General features: G+C 37.2%; 2 protein-coding genes and 1 pseudogene across 3 annotated transcripts; 2 read left to right on the forward strand and 1 right to left on the reverse strand.

Moving 5' to 3' along the window:
- Positions 1–133: 133 nt before the first annotated feature.
- LOC125215837 (uncharacterized) lies at positions 134–3,335 on the reverse strand (annotated as a pseudogene). The gene is made up of 7 exons (XR_016136693.1): positions 2,176–3,335; positions 2,009–2,074; positions 1,715–1,859; positions 1,401–1,619; positions 1,116–1,303; positions 802–997; positions 134–404 (listed from the first exon to the last, which is right to left on the reverse strand). The product of XR_016136693.1 is annotated as an uncharacterized LOC125215837 (transcript).
- A 4,745-nt stretch (positions 3,336–8,080) lies between these two features.
- LOC125210400 (uncharacterized) lies at positions 8,081–10,365 on the forward strand. Its single transcript, XM_048109959.2, has 2 exons — positions 8,081–8,197; positions 8,274–10,365. The coding sequence occupies exons 1-2, from the start codon at positions 8,134–8,136 to the stop codon at positions 10,145–10,147; spliced, it is 1,938 nt and encodes a 645-aa protein (XP_047965916.2). The 5' UTR covers positions 8,081–8,133; the 3' UTR covers positions 10,148–10,365.
- Positions 10,366–11,186: 821 nt separating this feature from the next.
- On the forward strand, positions 11,187–19,734 carry LOC125199231 (uncharacterized). The gene is made up of 3 exons (XM_089067829.1): positions 11,187–11,400; positions 13,963–14,085; positions 14,189–19,734. The coding sequence occupies exons 2-3, from the start codon at positions 13,989–13,991 to the stop codon at positions 19,450–19,452; spliced, it is 5,361 nt and encodes a 1,786-aa protein (XP_088923955.1). The 5' UTR covers positions 11,187–11,400; positions 13,963–13,988; the 3' UTR covers positions 19,453–19,734.
- The last annotated feature ends 911 nt before the right edge of the window (positions 19,735–20,645 follow it).

The following is a 20,645-nucleotide window of genomic DNA, read 5'->3' on the forward strand; positions in this document are numbered from 1 at the left end:
TCTGGCATTCCAAGAATTCTTGTTATACGTTCATTCGTTCCAAGCCAAAGCAAAACTGCACAGCTCTTCAATGCAGCAATGATCAGATATACTCCTATGGTACTACTATTCGGTAAAGACATAGCAATCAATGTATACCAAAATGAACCTCTTGAACAATAGCAGTATAAACCTACTGAAGAAATGTTGGATAATACTACCAAAATTCTTTTTGTAGCTTATGTACATACAAGAATGTCATAAGGAAATATTAACAATAAGATCAAATGGCCACATCAGTGCTACCCAACTAGTCATCATCCGAAACAATTTTCTGCTTCTTCCACTTCATCGCCGCTTCCAAAATTTTGAGATATGATGTCTGTGTTTCTTCTGGGAATAGGTAGTCAATATACTCCTCATAACTGCACAATATCAAAACATCAGAATTTGTTCAATCCAACGAGTTATTTCCATGATTTCAGCACACGTAACACACTGTAACAGGGTCTGGAAGGAGAAAAAGAAAAATCAAAACAGACATTGATTCTTTTCTTTCCATGTTTAGCAAATGGTATCAATAATGAGGGAGAAAACATTGGAATCACATAAGTCAACCAAGACATGTGAATCAATAACTCTCAAGTGCTAACAATCCCAATAAGCCAATAAAAATGTAGTTGTGGCCACATGATTATCCACGTTCTTATGGGTCAATCAATCAACACAGTAACAAAAATAAGAACAGGCCAAGCAGAGATAGATCAGATTCCGCAGTACAAAAATCTTCAGAAAGAGGGGGAAAAGGACCAAATTACATACCCAGCTGGACCGTCTGTGGTTTCTATGTGCCTTCTCTTCTTTAGTTTCTTTGGAAGCTTAGCAGTAACCAACGCCACGTTACCAAGCTCATCGAAACTTTTCTCCGTGTTCAACCACTCTTCCAAAAGCATTGCTCTTTCCTCTTTCAATTCAGGGGCGGAAGTTCTAAAATAGCTGAGGGCCCTTTCAAACACATCTGAAGAACAGGGGAAGGTGTGAGACCAAATTCATGATAATGATAAGACTTAGCATCGAGATTAGCAGATATATCAGAAAAATGCAAGAAATTGACTCCTAGAATAGTAAGTTCTTACCTCTGGCACGCTGAAGGCATTTTTTCTTGCATTCACTCTTAGACAAGTCCTGGAGGACCTCTTCCATAGCAGATGCCTCAAATTTGGCTAATCCACACATTCAAGTGCTTAGTTCTGTCCAAAAGTCTTTCATAAAGAGCTCTAGTTCTTTCATACTCGCATTCAGAAATCTCAAAATCAATGTATGCCTGTTTCAAATAGGTATAACATCAAAATATATTCAAGTCAATTCACTGTGGAGATATTTATACGTTTGCAAGTTTGCAACATGCAGAGATTGCATACCTTCCATAGTAACTCAGGCATGTCTAAAGCAGGTTGGTTAGTAGCAAGCTCAAAAAGAGCTCTGGCACGATCAGTTTCTGACAAAGATCTCTCCAGTTCAGCATACTTGCTCCATGCATAACAGTTCTCAGGAGACCACTCCAAGTATTTTTCGTAAAGTTTCCTGCACCGTTCTATGTTACCAAGTTGCAGCTCTATCTCAATGTACTTCTTAAATATCTGCTTGCAATATGATGCATTTAGAGTGTTGTTAGGGGAAGACCAGAGTATGAACAGTATAAAAAACTAAACTTCATATAAAACATGTAGCAAACCTTATCTTTGGCAGCCATGCCAATTGCTGACCCCAATATTTTCCGAGCTCGATCAATATTTAAGTGGCGTATTTCGAATTGTGCAGACATCAGCCAAATCTTTGCAAAAGAAAATTTCTTATGAGGAATCATATTCAGACACAAGCTGCGCAGTTCAAAATATCAGCAACCATTGAAAACTACTATAAGTGTGACAAGAATAATTAAGCTTAGGATACATCCAATACAAACAAAACTTAACACGCAATCAATATATTCTTTAAATAACACTGAATAATATAAACAGGATCTTACTTATATATGTCCCTTGTTCGGTCAACATCCTGCGCATCAAGCTCCTCATACAAAGCATATTTAATCCTGAAAACAACACAAATTCAACAATCATCAGAAAACAGAGCATATCCGAACGAATCTCAGCCAAGCCATTCACTTAGTACAGGTTGAAGCATTAAACTTACCACATGTATATGTATAGTTCCCAGTACTGCTTCTCCTGAGCAGGAGGCAACTTCGCTATAGCCCTCTTGTAAACATCCTCAATCCTTCGCCTGTCCCCACAGCGCTCTTCAAACAGTATGTAATTAAACCATACATCATAATCAAGAGGGTTCTTCCTGACCTCATCCTCATACAGAAACCTTCTCTCTCCAAAAATAGCATCATCAATTCCTTCCCTACCACCACATTGCTTCTCGAATGCAACAAACTTCTTGTACAGCTCCTCGGCCCTTCCCTTGGGAATGTGATCCAGTGCAAACTTGTAGATGCATCTAGCTCTCTCAGTTTCCTTACATTTCTCTTCAAAGTCAGCAAAAGCAACAAACAAGTCCTCTGCCTCCTCATCATCCCCCAGCTTATTCACAGCCCTCTCATAACAATTCCTTGCACGCGCTATCTCTCCATTCTCCATCTCAAACTTGGAAAACCTAATCCAGGCACTAACCCTAGGGTGACATTCCACAAAGCGCTCAAAAATATCTCTGGCCCTCTCAACCTCGTTATACCTAAGCTCGAATTTGATGTATGAAAGCCAGCCTTGCTGATCAGGCATCCACTCCATCCACCTCTCAAAAATCTGCCTCGCCGCAGCCACATTCCCCAAAACCTCCTCCATGTGAATGTACTTGTACCAGAGCTGATCCACTCTCGGCAGCAATAGCGTCGCACGATCCCATACAATTCTAGCGCGATTGACAAACTTATTCTTCATCTCAAACTCAGCGTACTTGAGCCACAATGTGTGGTCTCTGTTATCCACGTCGAGCGCGCGCTCCCACACTGAGCGAGATCGGTCGAAATCCTTCTGAGATTCTTCCCATTTAGCATACTTGACCCACACGCTCTTGTTCCAGCGCGCTCTTCGAATTAAATCTTCAAATTCCTTGCGTTTGCGGAGGCGGTAATCTCCGAGTTCTGCTTGGGAGGTCGGATTTCAGCCTCCTGACGCTCTGTGGCTTCACGGAGGATTTGCTCGGCAGTGATTTGGATGGAAGCCGGCGTCTTGTTCTTGACGCGGATAGGTCGGGGAAGCTTCACCTCCGTTTCTTTCTTTGTGAGGTAGCCGAGATTCTGATCGGCGACGTTCGCCATGGCGAAGAGAAGAGATGGATGCGTCACACAAAAGATTCCTATTATTTGATTTGGGCAGGGTTTAAGTTTTAACATAGGTAAAAAATTGTGCGGATAAATAAATTCATGGAACGTGGCTACATATATTAGTTTTATAGGAGTAATATAATTAGTGGAACATAGACTTATCTATTATTTATAATAAAAGTAAAATATAAGTAATAGTAATTTTTATTGTTGGATGGACGAAAATGGTAAAATAAAACTCTTATATGAAACGGGAGAAGTACATGTAAAAATAATCATTTGTACAATCAAATTTGTTACTCCTACAATATTGATGATATTCTTTAAATTATATGTATCACCTAGTACTACATAATATTTTTCTAAGCTTTACGATAATAGTAATATGCTATTGTGATAAAATTTACTAATTATAATCCTTTTTATATACAATATGCACTTAAATTGATGTGTATTAGATGATAGTGAGTTAATTATAACAAAATAAATTTCAGTATAATCTGCCTTGTGTGTTCTGTTAAGGCTTCAAATTATAGGTCATGTAACACTAGTCAACTGAGATGTGGTTATTGGGAGTCCAATTATCGGTTATGATATTTGACAGTTACGTTAATTATAAAGTAATATAATCAAATTGTACTAATTTTGTATTTGTGTTTGTAATGTACTCTCCCAATCCCATAAAAATTGAGACAAAACTTTTGAGCACGGAGGTTAAGAATTTATATTAAATAAATAGGAGAGATGAAAAAAAGTAGGAAAGATAAGAGAGAGTAAAGTAAATGATGAAATAAAAAAAGAACGATTAGATGTTTTGTCTTTTGTTAAAAAAGGAAATGACTCAACTTTGTTGGGACGGACTAAAAAGGAATACGACTCAACTTTTTTGGAACGGAGGGAGTACTTAAATTGTATTATATGAATGGAATATCGCGTTAATTTTTACAAATAATTTTAATCACACTTGCGCTTTACACTATCATAACCTTGCATTTTATTATATGAGTTTGATGTTGATTTTTTAAATATCATAACATCTTAAAATGTGTACATTTATTAAATTTCAAATTCATGTAATAACAAATCAATGTTAAATTAATGTTCGAAATGTTAACTGAGTCGTTCTTTACACAAGGGTGGATACTAGTTCTATAATAGGGTGCATGTTTAAATACGCCAATCTAATTGATGTTTGTAAAAATGTAAATAGCCTTAGGCCATGTTTGGTATGATGGAATGGAATGAGGAGGGAATGGAAAGGAGATGGGAATGGAATGAAGGTGGGAATGGAATGACAATTTCATTCCATTCTTGTGCTTGGTGAATGTAAGGTTTACAAATGGAATGGAATTGTTATTCCTTGATTGATTTCATTCCTATGCTTGGTAACTACAAAATAATATATGAATGGATTGGAATGAATTATGAATAATTAATATGTTGATTTTATAAAAAAAATATTTATTCAAAAATATTTAATATGTTGATTCTATAAAAAAAATATTTATTCAAAAATATTGTTGTCAATATTTTGGATCATATAAATTTGTACGATACACGTAAATGAGTGTGTGCATATGTGGTGTATGCATGTGTTGATGTGTGTGTGTGTGTGTATGTGGTGGCGTGTGAGTTGTTTGTGTGTGTGTTTTGCCATGTGCATGTTGCGTGTAAGTTGCTGCGTGTGTGTGTGTGTGTTTTGCTGTGTGTGTGTGTTGTGTGTGCTGTGTGAGTTGTTGTGTGTGTGTGTGTTTTGGTGTGTGTGTGTTTTGTTGTGTTTTGTGTGTGTGTGTGTGTGAGTTGGTGTGTGTGTGTTTGTGTGAGTTGGTGTGTGTGTGTGTGTGTTTTTTTTCAATTATTAAAAATTTTAAAATTTTAATTTACGCTAAAATTGAGATGATATTAAATTTAAATATAATATTAAATAATATTTATTTAATTTTGTTAAATTTTAAAATAAGAAGAAAGGAAAATGAAATGGAATGGAATGACCATTCCTTATCTAAATGGATGGAATGGGTATTCCCATGTGGAATGGAATGACCATTCCTAATGGAATGGTGATTCCTAAGGAAAAAATTTACCAAGCAAAGGAATGGAATGGAGGTAGGAATGTCATTCCATTCCCCCATTCCATTCCATCATACCAAGCATGGCCTTAGAGTTTTCAGAGTGGTCATACTCCTTTGTGTAATAGTTAGAACAATAATGCCTTGTAGCTCAGTGTTAGGAATGTCAATCGGGTCTATCCAACAAATTTCAAATTAATCCTACTTGGGTTGTGGGCTAATTAGGCTTAAATTTTATGAGGTTCAAAATTTACAATGCTAGCCTAAGACATACGGTTACCGAGCTTGCCCAGTAAATTAATTGGATTAAAAGAAAATAATTAAAATTATTTTTAATCTTAAGAATCTCATATTTATAATAAATTAATATACAAAAATATTAAAAAAAATATTTTCTTCCTAGGCTTGAGATTACCTAAAACATCCATTTCTTTAATATTATCACTATTATGGGGAAATATTCCATTTTTAACAATAATAAATCTGTATTATGAAAAACCATTAAAATAAATAAAATGTAGGAAGTTTAAATATATTATTCATAATTAGTACTAGGATTTGTGAAAAGTGAAAACCAATAACATTGTTATTGTAATTGTGAATTTATATTAAATCTGGAAATTGGGTGATAAAATAAAAATCCTAATGTGAATTTTGATTTTAAAAAAATCAAATTAAAAGCATATTTTGTGATTGAATATTTTGAAACCAATATAAATTCATTGTGCTGCATTTATATAATTAATCTGAAGACATTATAATCTGAACTAAGACAATGTGGGTAGAATATTATGGTATATTTTATTTTTGGTTGGTTTGCAAGTATACAAGAAATTATAAAAAACTATTTGTAAAAAATGTGAAATCTAGTTAATGATACTTGCACACGCCAAATTCTAATTAATACTAGTATGAATTAGTGTGAAATCAGTGAATAAAGTATAATAAGAATTGAAAATCTAGACTCCATGCAAATCATTTGAAAATACAAACACATTTAATTCCCTGATTTGGTGTAGCCCATAGGGCTGACCTGCAAGCCCAACGGGTTCACCTGCTTAACCCGCCAACTCGTTAGGGTTGGATCGATTAGCATGACTCCTTATCGGGTTAGAAGAGTGTGCATTTTGCTGACTCTAACCTTCTGATTTTTATTAGTTATTCGGATCAGCCCATCGAATTCTGACTAAACGACATCTCTACTCAGTGGTATAAGCGAGTTTGTGAAATCGGGATATGAGCTCAACACTTGGTTCCTACTTTTATTTTAGTTTTCAATATCTTTCTTTTTTTTTAATTTAATTTTTTGTTTAAAAAAATATACTACTCCCTCCGTCCCATAAGAATATGCACTCTTTCCTTTTTAGTCCGTCCCATAAGAATATGCACTCTTTCCTTTTTAGTCCGTCCCATAAGAATATGCAATTTCTAATTTTGAAACTATCCTATATCTAATAAGGTGAGACTCATTATCCACTAAGGTCATGTTTGGTAGGGGTGATAACTCATCTATAGATTTTCGTCCCTAGATGAGTTATCACCCCTACCAAACATGCCATAAACAAGTACTATTTTATTTACTTTTTCTCTCTATCTCTCACTTATTTTACCAATTTTGCATTAAAACTCATGGCGAACCTAAAGTGCATATTCTTTAGGGACGGAGGGAGTACTATTTTATTTGGTTTTCTTAATTTCTTTTTTCATTTTTTATTTTTATTAAGTAATTTTAATAAATATTACTAGTACTTACTTGAACTATATACCTTATTTGAGAAAAAATTAGAAGTGCGTGCATTTTTTCATATTGAGACATTTCATATCTATATATTGATAGTATATTTCTTTATTTAATGTTATATTTTAATTAATTATTATCTCACTGTGAATAGAACTAAGGACCAAGGGATTTTTAAAATGTAGAAAGAGGCGCTATTAATAGAAGAGACACCTTCTATGCTTATGCGATTTAAACACCTTCGGAGATTTATCACAACTATCCAAAGAAAAAAGAAGCAATATATAGATCATATAGTATTATTTTATATCACGGTCACCATCACCATTACCATAAAAGCATAAAACCAAAAATAGTTGATATCTCTTTAACTTGGTCATCATGGGATCTGCCTTGATTCAGATTTGACATTCTTCACAATTCTTCAAAATTTCAGGTAATATTTCATATCCAGTCTTTAGCTATTCAAAAAGAGAGGCAAAATATGCATGCATGCATATTCTGGTTTTTTCAAATATGCATTCATAAAAAAACTGAGACGTTCTTTTCATAATATTATCAAATTCGTCAGTTTTTTTTACATTCTATCCATGATTGTTTTGTTGGAATTTTATTGCAAATATAATGGTATGTGGATTGGATTAAGAACACACACTCGAACACCAAAAATATTTATATGCATATTTGCATGCACTCCCACATGTTGATCTCATCATATTGATCAATATTGGATTTATGTAGGATGCTTTTTAAATTATTTTCCGATCCCTAATTTCCACATCATGATTGAGAATAAACAAATTAAAAGCATGTGTTAATCAGGCGATGCACTTATCACATCAAATTAGGTGTTAATTGGCCTTCATTCTTGAATTGCATGGTTGTAAGCTACAATTAATGTTGCATATATATTAATTAGTAGTATTCATTTATTTGAGTTTTGTTGGCCATGAATTGAAGCAGCACTATTGATCATATCCATCCTTCCAAGATAGCAAGGTTAGGGCATAGCAATGAGGCCATTTGAGAATCACATAGACCCTGAGAAACATGAGCAACTGAGACGTGCCAAAATAGGTAAATTTTTTAAATAAACCTAATCTTTAAACTTTATTTTTTTTTTTTGAGAACATGGTGTCATGAGGTTTTGCAGATGCTGAGAATAAAGTGAAGAGGATTTTGAAGTTGGCAAAGGGCATAAATAGCAACAAAGAAGGGAACCTGAAGAAGGAAATAATTCATCTAGTTGAAGATTTCCACCAGCATTATGAGTCACTCTACTCTCTCTATGATGACCTTCGAGCGGAGGCCAAGAGAAACGTCCATGGCAACAGAGACGACGGCTTTTCTACTCCTCCTTCAGATTCTGAGATATTCTATACTCCCTTTGAAGTGATCCATAAACACACCAGTGGAGTCGTGCACACCGATGATGAGACATCGGATGTGGAAGACACGATCCTCAAGGACAAACTGACCTCGTCTAGTGAAATAAAAGAGATGAGCAACTTCTTCAAGGATTTGAGGGTTCCAGACGAGGAGCCGAGGCACAGCAAGGGATCAGAGGGCGACGTTGCGCGTCTCAAGTTTGAGATTGCAAATCTCTCCTCACAGAGTAAGAAATGGCAAGAGGAGTCGAGCGAGGCAATGCAGCTGAAACAGAGAATCTCAAGGCTTAAAGGCCAAGTCACGGACCTTGAATCCATGTGCAAAGACAAGGAATGCCTGCAGAATGAAAAGGATGAGCTGGAGGAAAGGCTCATGAGTGAAACCAAAGAAAGGTCTATTGAAGTGGAGGGCCTAATCGAGCAAGTCGACTGCCTGCATCAGGAGCTGGTGTCTGTCACCACACGGAACGTTGAATTGGAGCTGGAACTCTGTGGGAACAAATACGCGAACCGGTCTTTGAGCAGGACCGAGGAGCAGATAGCCAAATCGAACCAAGAATCCAATCAATCCGGGGTTGAGAAGCACGAGCTGCTGAGGAAGATGTCTCAGCTGCAGACGTCTCTTTTGCTTAATGAGAGGAAGCTAACAGCAACGGAGAAGAAGTTGAAGCAGAGCGAAGAAACCTCGTCTAATCTGATCAAATCCTTGAACCAAAAGGTGAAGACTCAGCAGAGCAAGATGGAGGCCTTACTCAAGGAGAAAGTAGGCTTGCAGGTGGAATTGGCGACGCTGAAAAAGGACAAAGAGCGACTCATGATGGAGCTCGAGAAAGAGAAGCAAGAGGCTTTGCTCATCAAATCCAAGATGGACAGAAAGAACACTGAGCTGATCAACAAGATTTCTGATCAGCAGAAGACTCTGCTGGAGTTGGGGGATGTCGTGACCAAGACACGATCAGGGTACATGAAATCACACCCCAACTACCAAATGATGGAACACAGGATAGAAGAGATGGCAGATGATTTCAGGAGGCAGTTTGATGAAAAGTACCGAGCCATGACCCGTAGGATCAGGGCTGCAGAGAAGCAGCATGTCGAGAATAAAGAGTGGTACCTCAAGACGAACGAGGAGTTCAAGCAAGAAAACAAGGCTCAACAAGGGAACATTGAAACAGGACTAAAAAACGTGAAGGACGTTGCACTCACAGCAAGTGATGTGCTCGTTGCACTGAACACGGTAGCGGTCAAGTTTGAGGAATGCAACGACAACTTGCTGACGAGGATTTCTAAGACGTCGTGTGAGGTGAACTACGCCAAGGAATGGGTGAGGAGGAAGAACAACGCGCTGGTGCAGGTGAAGCATGACCTAGACGACTTGCTGTTCCAGCTGGACGACAAGGAGGGGGAGATATCGGTGTTCAGGGACCGGGTTTGGAAGCTGGAAAACAAGATGAGGCAATTGGAGAAATGGATCAGAGAGAAAGATGAGGGGATGATAGTGCTTAGAGAGGAGAAGAGAGAGGCAATAAGGCAACTGTGTGTTTGGATTGATTATCACCGTTGTAGAACGGTTTATTACAAGAAAATGGTGAAAAGGATGCCGGAGATGAATCAACAACAACGTAGGATGGTGTCTTGACAACGATGTCTACACACAGTCACACACAAACACAGTTTCAGCCATTTCTGCTTTCTCAACTACGTTAATTAGGCATCAAGATTTTTTTTATTTACATTTTTCCAAGGTCTATTATAAGAATAAGGAAATATAGGGCCCTTTTGAAATAGCATAAGCAGCAGATATGCTGCAGTATACAATTCGGTGGTTGCATTTCTTGGCCAATTTTTGTATCAAAATGAAAATGCTATCACATGCAATTCTTATTCTTTCTACTATATGATTTTTATGATCTCAACATGACTAATGTTTTCTTCTTCAGTTGCACAATAAATCAGTCAAGTACAATGATAAAAAAAAAAAAAAAAAGTGCACCATACTAAAATTAGAATCTAAAATCAAGAACATCTTACCAAAAAATAGAATCCAAAAGTTTTTTTGGGGTAGAGTTGCTCACACGTACATCTCGTTAGGCCTAAAAGGTATGAGCATGTAAATTCAATCTTAATCATGCATACAAGATCTAAGATTCTAAGAACCATATACACGTTGATTTTTTAAAATGAATAATATATTATATACTTGTATAATTTACATTTGTATGATCGCATGCAGTATATTTGTGTACATCTCTGAATAAAAAAGAATCATTCCATGTTCTGATTGTTGTTATACATCGTTCAATTATTTTTATTTATAGGCAAACTAAGAAAAGAGCCAAAGGCCTAATATATTTGAAAAAAAAAATTATTTATTTAATAGCATAGGAATGGTGCTGACCTGGATTGACATATAAGCACAAAAAGTACAGAGCTTGACCAATTATTGTGCAATTTTGAGGCCCACAAATTGTACAACAGTAAGAATTTTGAAAATGGCATTCTCGAAATTTCTCGCGAATCAGAGGGTCAATTAAACATACAAAAACTGCAATATTCCATCACCACCCAATGAAATTGAAGCGCTAATTGGATTGGCAGTCCCTGTTAGCATACCTGTTTATACATGCAGACAAATTCACTTTTTCTCGCTCGATGAATTTTGTTTATATTCCTCCATTTAATTAATTTATTTTATTTTTCCTCTGATTTTGCCAACTAATTAAATATCCAGCACACCATTGGATTCTCATATTCAAATTTAAATAATTTCTCACTCACAAACACACCTATCTCTCCCTCCATATCTCCCCCCTTGCTTCTCTCGCTCTCTAGAAGTTTTTGGTGATTTCACAGTGAGCTGAGGCTGCAAATGCACAAAATCTGATTTCCGAGGTAATTCTTCTTATTGATTTATCGAATTACATCATCAGCTCCTCTGTTTTTTGTTTGATCAGCTTCTGCTATAACGAAATATTATATCTGCTCATCGATTATGATTTAGATTTTCTGATTGGAATTTGTTTTCGCCTAAATTATGAATGTTTATGATTGGATGAAGTTCAATTGTAATCGATCGGATAGTTTGGAGAGTTTATCTGCGTCGAGATTGTTTATTGCTCTGATAAACTGGATTGTGAATTTTTGAATCGTTATTCTTCGTCGTCAGTTGCGTTCCTGGGAATCTCTTTGATTCGTGATTGATTTTGCTTTTTTGGTGATGTCGATTTTCGCGTGATGGATCACGTTTTTAGGATATAACGAGATGTACGTCTCAGAGTCTTGGTGATGAAGCGCTAATATCTGATTTATATTTAGAGTAGTTATTTACATGCATTCCGAAGATCGTTCAATTTTTTACGGAATCTAAGATTTATTAATTTGGATAAACATTTGTGTTTGAAAAACCATTAACATAACGTAATTGACCAATTTAAACATTATGAGAATAATTGGAATAACAAAATTCTGCTGACGAAAATGCTAAATCGAGATAATTAGTGCTTAAGGAATTAGTGTGCTTTTGTTTTCCCTCTTCTTTTCCCCCGAAATATAAGGTCCGTATCTATCTAATGATAGTTATAAACAAAGACAATAAATAAGTCGTGTAGAACAACATTAAATTAAAATTAATTTTGGAGAATTGCCATAATAGTTACCTGATTATTATTTTTTTGCCCAATTTGCCGGCCCTCAGCATACGACCTTTGAGACAAATACGTGATTTTGCAGCAGAGCGATGATCTAGTTATGGTATATGAATATCAACCATCAAATTTGGCCATTTCATCAAAATAATATAAGTGGTCACACAAATTAGTGACTAGTTCAATACCTTAATTCGAAATCTGAAACTTTATAGTATTTCCTTTGAATCCGCATAGTTTTTATTAGACTAAAATAGTGGAAAAACGAGGGCGGTTTCGATTTGTTTGGTGGAGTGGAAAAAAATGATGGGTCACGTGTAAGCACATAGTATCACATGGTCTGTTCTAGCAGTATAAATTAATCGTCTGATCAAATAACTGTATTTAACTAATGTTGTCATCTCCTTGTCACGTACTAGTATATTCGTTTTACGGTTCAAACTATATTGTGATATATTACTAATATTCGTTAAGAAAAGTTGGACGAATGTTTGACTTAGGCCTTTATAAACAGATATGCAAAATTGTACTAATAATTAGCGTGACTTATAAAAATATGAGACATGTATCAGCTGACTTACCGAAATCTCATCTGCAGTTGAATATAAACCAAACTCAGCTTAATGCCACACACTCCACTAATGAAACTAGAAAATGTATGTGAAAGTAAAATCCTAAAAGAAAAAAAAGGCTATCATACTGCTTGACTTATTCAACATTTAACCCTTCTAGGCATTAAGAGAATAGGACCTGTGCTATGAGTAGCTTGTGCTTGTAGCACTAGCACATACTGTATTTATATAGCTCAATAAAGATATGTGCAACAATAGGGTAGATATGTATACTGGTCAAATTTATACTGTCTATTTAATAACAGAACTCGAGTATAGGTCGGCTACTGATTTGCATGAAAATTTACATGTAGAACCAAGAGCATGTTGTTTCTCTTTCATTTTCATTTTTCATATTAACACTGTTTAGAAAATAGAGCTAGGCGATGATTATAAAAGTTTTCATAATGACTTTTTATGAAACAATTACTGAGTTTCGGAACTGTATACATATAAAAGTTGGTCCAAACAGTGATATTAAGAGGGAATATTGAAAAGCTTAACACGAAGTAAACTGTCAGTACTGAAAATAAGATTAAATGTACTGTACGATTATTAAATAGGAAAACCCTCAAGATTAATGTTGAAGTAGAAGCATACGAGGCCTATGAGTATATAGGTTTTTGAATGAGGCAAACGTAACCACATTTGAGTCCACAAAGAATTCTCTATTCCTTAAAAGTGAGAAATAAAAGGTGTAAGTAGAATAAAATGACATACAAAAGGGCATGAAAAGCATCGAAAGATCATTTTATAAGAGAAAAATTTAGTCTAAATGGCCGATTATACATTGCATGCCATGTTTTTCATTTTAGGTGTTGTGTTTCCCTTCTTTATCTGTAAGTATACCTTCATCAGCTTGTAACATTAAAGTATTGTATTTGGCCGGCAAGTGAATGTCTTATTCTATTTCCAGTCATCCAAAATCACGGCTCAAACTAGGGGATTAAGTAAGGATTACACTTCTAGATTTCCAGTTGTCATTTAGGACAATATGAGTGTTTTTATTAAGCGTCTCATTGCAAATTGCATGCATTTTGTTGTATCTATTATAGTATTATTTTGTATACCATGTCTAAATCAATGCAACTATAAGCAACAAAAGTGTGGCCAAATATGCTTTTTGAATGCTCTTAAACTAGCAGCTTCTCTTGACAAATTTAACTCTAAAAAGAAAACTTGTGATCTCTGTCATACAGGTAAACTGCTTGAGAACACAGAAAACATGCCCAGGCATCATCGATGGCGCGACTCGGTTAAAACCTTTTTTGGGAATCATGTTGATCCTCAAAGGAACGAGGAGCTGAGAGAAACCAAAGCAGGTATGCCTTTTCTGATAATTTGATCATCTAACTAGGTTATATGTTATAATCACCATGCTTCAACGGCTCTATCTTCTTTCCTGAATTGCCTTATTGATTACAGTAATCGAGAGCAACGTGCAGAAGATCATAAAGCTGCTTAAAGACGAGGGTGGAAAAGAACCACTGGCTAATCTGATTGCGGATTTCCACAATCAGTACCAGTCTCTGTATGAGCGTTATGATAATCTGACAGAGGAGTTGACGAAAAAGGCAAACGGGATACATGAGAAGGACAATTCCTTGTCCGGCTCTGACTCCTCGGACTCAGATGGTGCTTCGCACAGGGAAAGAAGAGCCTCAAAAAATGGCGTGGATGCGAATTTTGAAGATGAGAAAGTAGCATCTATTAAGCAAGAACTTGAAACGGTTCTTTCTGAGATTGCTGACTTGAAGAGGAAAATGGCAATCACTGTTTATGAAAAGGAAACTCTGCACGAGGAGTGCCAAAATACACTGAATAAAACAAAGGAATCAGAGACTCTCATAGCCGAGTTGAATTCCAAAGCTGAAAAACTGGAAGCCGAGAACTCTAGGCTTTCGGCTGAGAACACTGATGTGAAAGTGGAATTGGAGAATTCGGTTAAGCTACACGCCGAGTTCAACCAGAAGCTGGAAGAGATGAAGAGCGAGAGAGAAAGCTTGAGTATCGAAAAAGATGCAGCCATTGCCAAACATGAAGAGCTACATAAAGAGCTGGAAGCAGTCAAGATAGAACTCTCTACTTCAACGGAGAAACTAGAATCAGTAGAAAGTGAAATCACTCAGCTGACTGAGATGCAAGGCATTGCTAAAGACGAGAGAACGAGTCTTACCTTAAAGATTTTACAGTTTGAGGGTGAAATACAACAAGCTGAGATCAAGTTTCAAGAGCTTGCATCTGAATCAAGCCAGTTAAGGGAAAGCTTGGGGGAGAAGGAAAGGGAGCTTTCAAGTCATCTGGAGACTCACGAGGCTCACAAACAAGAAGCGAAAGAAAAACTGGAATCAGCAGAAAGAGAAATGGCCAAAGTAAATCAGATGCACATGTCCTCTCAAGAGGAGAACAGTAGTCTCTCCTCCAAGATTTCACAGCTTGAGGAAGAGATCAAACAGGCTGTGAGAAAGATTCAAGATCTTAATAACGAATCCAGCAGGTTGAGGGAAAATTTGGCTGAGAAAGAAAGGGAGCTTTCGAGTCACCGTGTGATTCACGAGGCTCACAAAAAGGAAGCACTGGAGAAACTGGAAAAAGCAACAGTAGAAATCACCAAGCTTAGTCAGATGCAGAGGGATGCTGAAGAGGAAAATGGAAGTCTTCTTTCAAAGATTTCACAGCTTGAGGATGATATGAGACAGGCTGAAAAAGAGATTCAAGATCTTATTACCGAGTCAGGCATGTTGAATGAAAATATGGCTGATAGAGAAAGGGAGCTTTCAACTAATATTGATAATCTAGAGGCTGACAAAGAGGAAGCATTCGAGAAACTGGAGACAGCAGAACAAGAAATCACTAAGCTTCATCAGATGCATAAGGCTGCTGAGGAAGAGAATAGTAATCTGTCTTCAAAGATTTCACAGCTTGAGGATGAGATAAAACAGGCAGAAAGCAAGATTCAAGATCTTATCACCGAATCTAGCCAGTTGAGGGAAAAAACGTCTGAGCAAGAAAGAGAGCTTTCAAGTCACCTTGAAATTCATGAAGCTCACAAAAAGGAGGCACTGGAGAAAATGGAGACAGCAGCTGGAGAAATCACAATGCTTCGTCAGATGCATAAGGCTGCTGAAGACGAGAAAACTAATCTATCTTCGAAGATGTCACAGCTTGAGGAAGAAATAAAACAGGCTGAAAGCAAGATTGAAGATCTTATTACAGAATCTGGCCAGTTGAGGGAAAAATTGGCTGAGAAAGAAACTGAGCTTACAAGGAATCTCGAGATTCATGAAGCTCACAAAAAAGAAGCAATGGAGAAAATGGAGACAGCAGCTGGAGAAATCACAATGCTTCATCAGATGCATAAGGCTGCTGAAGACGAGAAAACTAATCTGTCTTCGAAGATGTCACAGCTTGAGGAAGAAATAAAACAGGCTGAAAGCAAGATTGAAGATCTTATTACAGAATCTGGCCAGTTGAGGGAAAAATTGGCTGAGAAAGAAACTGAGCTTACAAGGAATCTCGAGATTCATGAAGCTCACAAAAAAGAAGCACTGGAGAAAATGGAGACAGCAGCTGGAAAAATCACAATGCTTCATCAGATGCATAAGGCTGCTGAAGACGAGAAAACTAATCTGTCTTCGAAGATGTCACAGCTTGAGGAAGAAATAAAACAGGCTGAAAGCAAGATTGAATATCTTATTACAGAATCTGGCCAGTTGAGGGAAAAATTGGCTGAGAAAGAAACTGAGCTTACAAGGAATCTCGAGATTCATGAAGCTCACAAAAAAGAAGCACTGGAGAAAATGGAGACAGCAGCTGGAGAAATCACAATGCTTCATCAGATGCATAAGGCTGCTGAAGACGAGAAAACTAATCTGTCTTCGAAGATGTCACAGCTTGAGGAAGAAAAAAAAAAGGCTGAAAGCAAGATTGAAGATCTTATTACAGAATCTGGCCAGTTGAGGGAAAAATTGGCTGAGAAAGAAACTGAGCTTACAAGGAATCTCGAGATTCATGAAGCTCACAAAAAAGAAGCACTAGAGAAAATGGAGACAGCAGCTGGAGAAATCACAATGCTTAGTCAGATGCACAAGGCTGCTGAAGATGAGAAAACTAATCTGTCTTCAAAGATGTCACAACTTCAGGATGAAATAAAACAGGCTGAAAGCAAGATTGAAGATCTTATTACCGAATCTAGCCAGTTGAGAGAAAAATCAGCCAAGCAAGAAAGAGAACTTGCAAGTCACCTTGAGATTCATGAAGCTCACAAAAAAGAAGCTCTGGAGAAAATGGAGACAGCAGCTGGAGAAATCGCTAAGCTGAGTCAGATGCACAAGGCCGCTGAAGACGAGAAAACTAATCTGTCTTCAAACATTTCACAGCTTCAGGATGAGATAAAACAGGCTGAGAACAAGATTCAAAATCTTATAACCGAATCAAGCCAGTTGAGTGCAAAATTGGCTGAGAAAGAAACGGAGCTGACAAGGAATCTCGAGATTCATGAGGCTCAAAAAAAGGAATTAACAGAGAAACTTGAGACAGCAGCAGAAGATATCTCTATGCTTAGTCAGAAGCAAAAGGCTGTTGAGGAGGAGAATGCTAGTCTGTGTTTAAAGACTTCGCATCTTGAGGATGAGATAGAACAGGCTAAACACAAGATTCGTGATCTTGTTACGGAATCAAGCCAGTTGAGTGAAAAGTTGGCTGATAAAGAAAGGGAGCTTTCAAGTCATCTTGAGATTCATGAGGCTCAGAAGAAGGAACTTACGCAGAAACTAGAGACCTCAGCAGAAGAAAACGCTAAGCTCAGTCAGAAGCAAAAAGCTGCTGGAGAGGAGAATACCAGTCTGTCTTCAAAAATTTCACAGCTTGAGGATGAGATTAGACAGGCTGAAAACAAGATTCGTGATCATGTTGCCAAATCAAGCCTGTTGAGTGAAAAATTGGCTGATAAAGAAAGGACGCTTTCAAATCACCTCAAGATTCATGAGGCTCACAAAAAGGAAGCAACAGAGAAACTGGAGAAAGCAGCAAAAGAAATAACTAAGCTGAGTCAGATGCAAAAGGCTGCTAAAGAGGAGAATACTAGTCTCTCCTCAAAGATTCTGCAGCTTGAGGAACAGATGAAACAGGCTGTGAGCAAGATTCAAGGTCATGTTACCGAATCTAGCCGGTTGAGGGAAAAATTGGCTGAGAAAGAAAAGGAGCTTTCAATACACATTCAGATTCACGAGGCTCAAAAAAAGGAAGCAAAGGAGAAACTGGATACAGCAGCAAAAGATATCACCGAGCTGAGTCAGAAGCTAAAGGCTTCTGAAGAGGATAATACTCTCCTTACTTCAAAGATTTCACAGCTTGAGGAGGAGATAGGTAATGCAGAAAATGAGATTCAAGATCTTATTACTGACTCTGGCATGGTTAGTGAAAGTCTGGCTGAGAAAGAAAGGGAGCTTTCAAATCACCTTGATATTCATGAGGATTACAAAGAGGAAGCAACGGAGAAACTGGAAAAAGCAGCCGAAGAAATCACTAAGCTCAGTGAGATGCAAAAGGCTGCTGAAGAGGAGAATTCCAGTCTTACCATGAAGATTTCACAGCTTGGGGATGATTTAAGACAGGCTGAAAACAGAATTCAAGATCTCGTTACTGAATCAAGCCGGTTGGCTAAAACGTTGGAAGAAAAAGAAAGAGAGTTTTCCAGCCACCTGGAGATTCATGAGTCTCACAAGGAACAAGCATCAACTCGTACGAGGGAATTGGAGCTGGAACTTGATTCGTCGCACATTCACAGAAGAGATTTAGAGAAACAGAAAGATGATGAAATCTCTGCTCTTCTTCAGAAACTTGAAGATCAAGAAAAGTCATCAGTAGCCCAAGTAAATGATCTAAAAGAGCAGATCAACAACGTTCGAGCTGAAGTAAGCAGTCTCCAAGAGCAATTAGCTTCTCTGGCTGCTCTAAAAAGTGAGGCAGATATCACTCTCGACATAAAGGCTGGAGAAATATCAGAGCTCCTGCTACAGATTGTAAATCTAAAAGAAGAAGTATCAAGCAAAACTGCTGAAGGAGAAAAGTTACTTGAAGAGCAGAAATCACTAGAAGAGAGAATTGCTACGCTTTCAGGGATCATTCAAACCTATAAAGAGGCTCAAGCGAATGTGGTTGGAGAGATATCACATAAGATGAACGACACTCTGACAGGCATCGATGCATTCAACATGAAGTTTGAGGAAGACTACGGCCACATAGAGTCTCGAATACACGAAATAGTGAACGAGCTCAAGACCACAACGAACTGCATCAAAGATAGTAACATCGAGAAAGATCAGCTGAGGAAGGAAATCGCCATTTTGTCCCAACAATTGAGTGATGATAAAGGTAATGGTGTGCACCTCAAGGGAAGGATGGCTGAACTGGAAACTGCATTGAGAAAAAAGGAGGATGAAAAGGACTGCTTGATCAAAACCGTATTAGAGAGGGAGATGAAGATGGGAGAGCTTGAGAAAATAGTAGCGGAAAGGGATGAGAAAATCGGAGATTTGGAGATGAAGATGAAGGAGAACGGGACCGGATTCGATAGATTGTTTGAAGAGAAACGAGAGGCCATAAGACAGTTGTGCATATGCATTGAATACCACCGCAGCTGCAACGACGAGCTTAAAGACATGATCGCGAAAACACGAAGAAGGTAGATCCCCTGCTTAATGCATTGAGAGAAACTTGCTCCTTCTCTCTCTGCGCTGTATACTTCTACATGTTGTCAGTACCTATATCATTTTTTTGGGGTCAAGATAGGATGTGTATAGGTAAAATTGTTCCGATTCGTTTTAGTTTCTACAGTCATTGTTCAGTTTAACTCTCGTGTCTGAGTAAAGCATATATTTGCTTCGTGATATTATCACATTGTATTTTTTGTAAAGTAAAATTCTTCCATACAATTGTGGCTTCTAATTGAAACCTTGTTTTGATACCAATTTATAGTTTACCAATTCTGTTTATGTCTATTGATTAGCATTGCTCTTTGAGTTAATGACTGCAGAAGCAGCCGACTATTCAGTTTGCCAATTTTTGGGCTTCATTTATTCAACTCTATCACATACCAACCAACTACCTACCTGCAAAATATCTCGCAGCCAATCACACCATTCCACCTTTCAAATTCACAAATTTTAATATTTAAGACCACTAACATGCAACCAAGTACGTGAGGCCAACCACAATAAATAGTATTGTGCAATTCGAAAAGAAAAACATATATAAAATGACATAAGAAATGATGAGTTTTGGGTTTTGGCAATGGAGAAGAAGGATGATCGAGTGTGGGATTGCGGTAGCCCTTTGTACGATGCTTATGAGTTGGTTTCGATAGCAAATATCATCGAGAGGCATATGATGCTGCTGCCCTATACGCCTCGAATTTTGATAGTTTCCCAAGAGGAGGAGAAGGAGAAGACGAAGAAGCAAATAGTATTTGTTAGTACTATTCAGATGAAGAAATCAAATTGGTTCACGAGTAAATTTTATGGTATGTTTAGTCGAATCAGTTTGATGAAACGATGTATCACGTATGTTTGATTGATCAGATCTAGTTCATGGCCAATTAGAAGTAGAAGGCCCTCTGGTGGAATCTTCGCGAGCAGAAAAAGATTATAATCTGTTTGATAATGATCGAGTTACATGTTTACTTCACTATTAGAAGTAGAAGGCACTCTTGATCACGTTTTTCTTTCTATCTACGAACATTATATTATCAAAGAGAAATATTTGATTTATATTGATGGCATGCATAATCTATAGGGTCTGAATTTTCTAGGTGATCTTTCGTGTATAGCATAGTTGCCAAGGTTTATCAAGTTTAGATTGATTGAAATTCGATCAGAAAGAT

The sequence above is a fragment of the Salvia hispanica genome, chromosome 3 (assembly GCF_029641045.1).
Source record: "Salvia hispanica isolate PSC_SH4W2 chromosome 3, Shi_PSC_v1, whole genome shotgun sequence".
NCBI lineage: Eukaryota > Viridiplantae > Streptophyta > Magnoliopsida > Lamiales > Lamiaceae > Salvia > Salvia hispanica.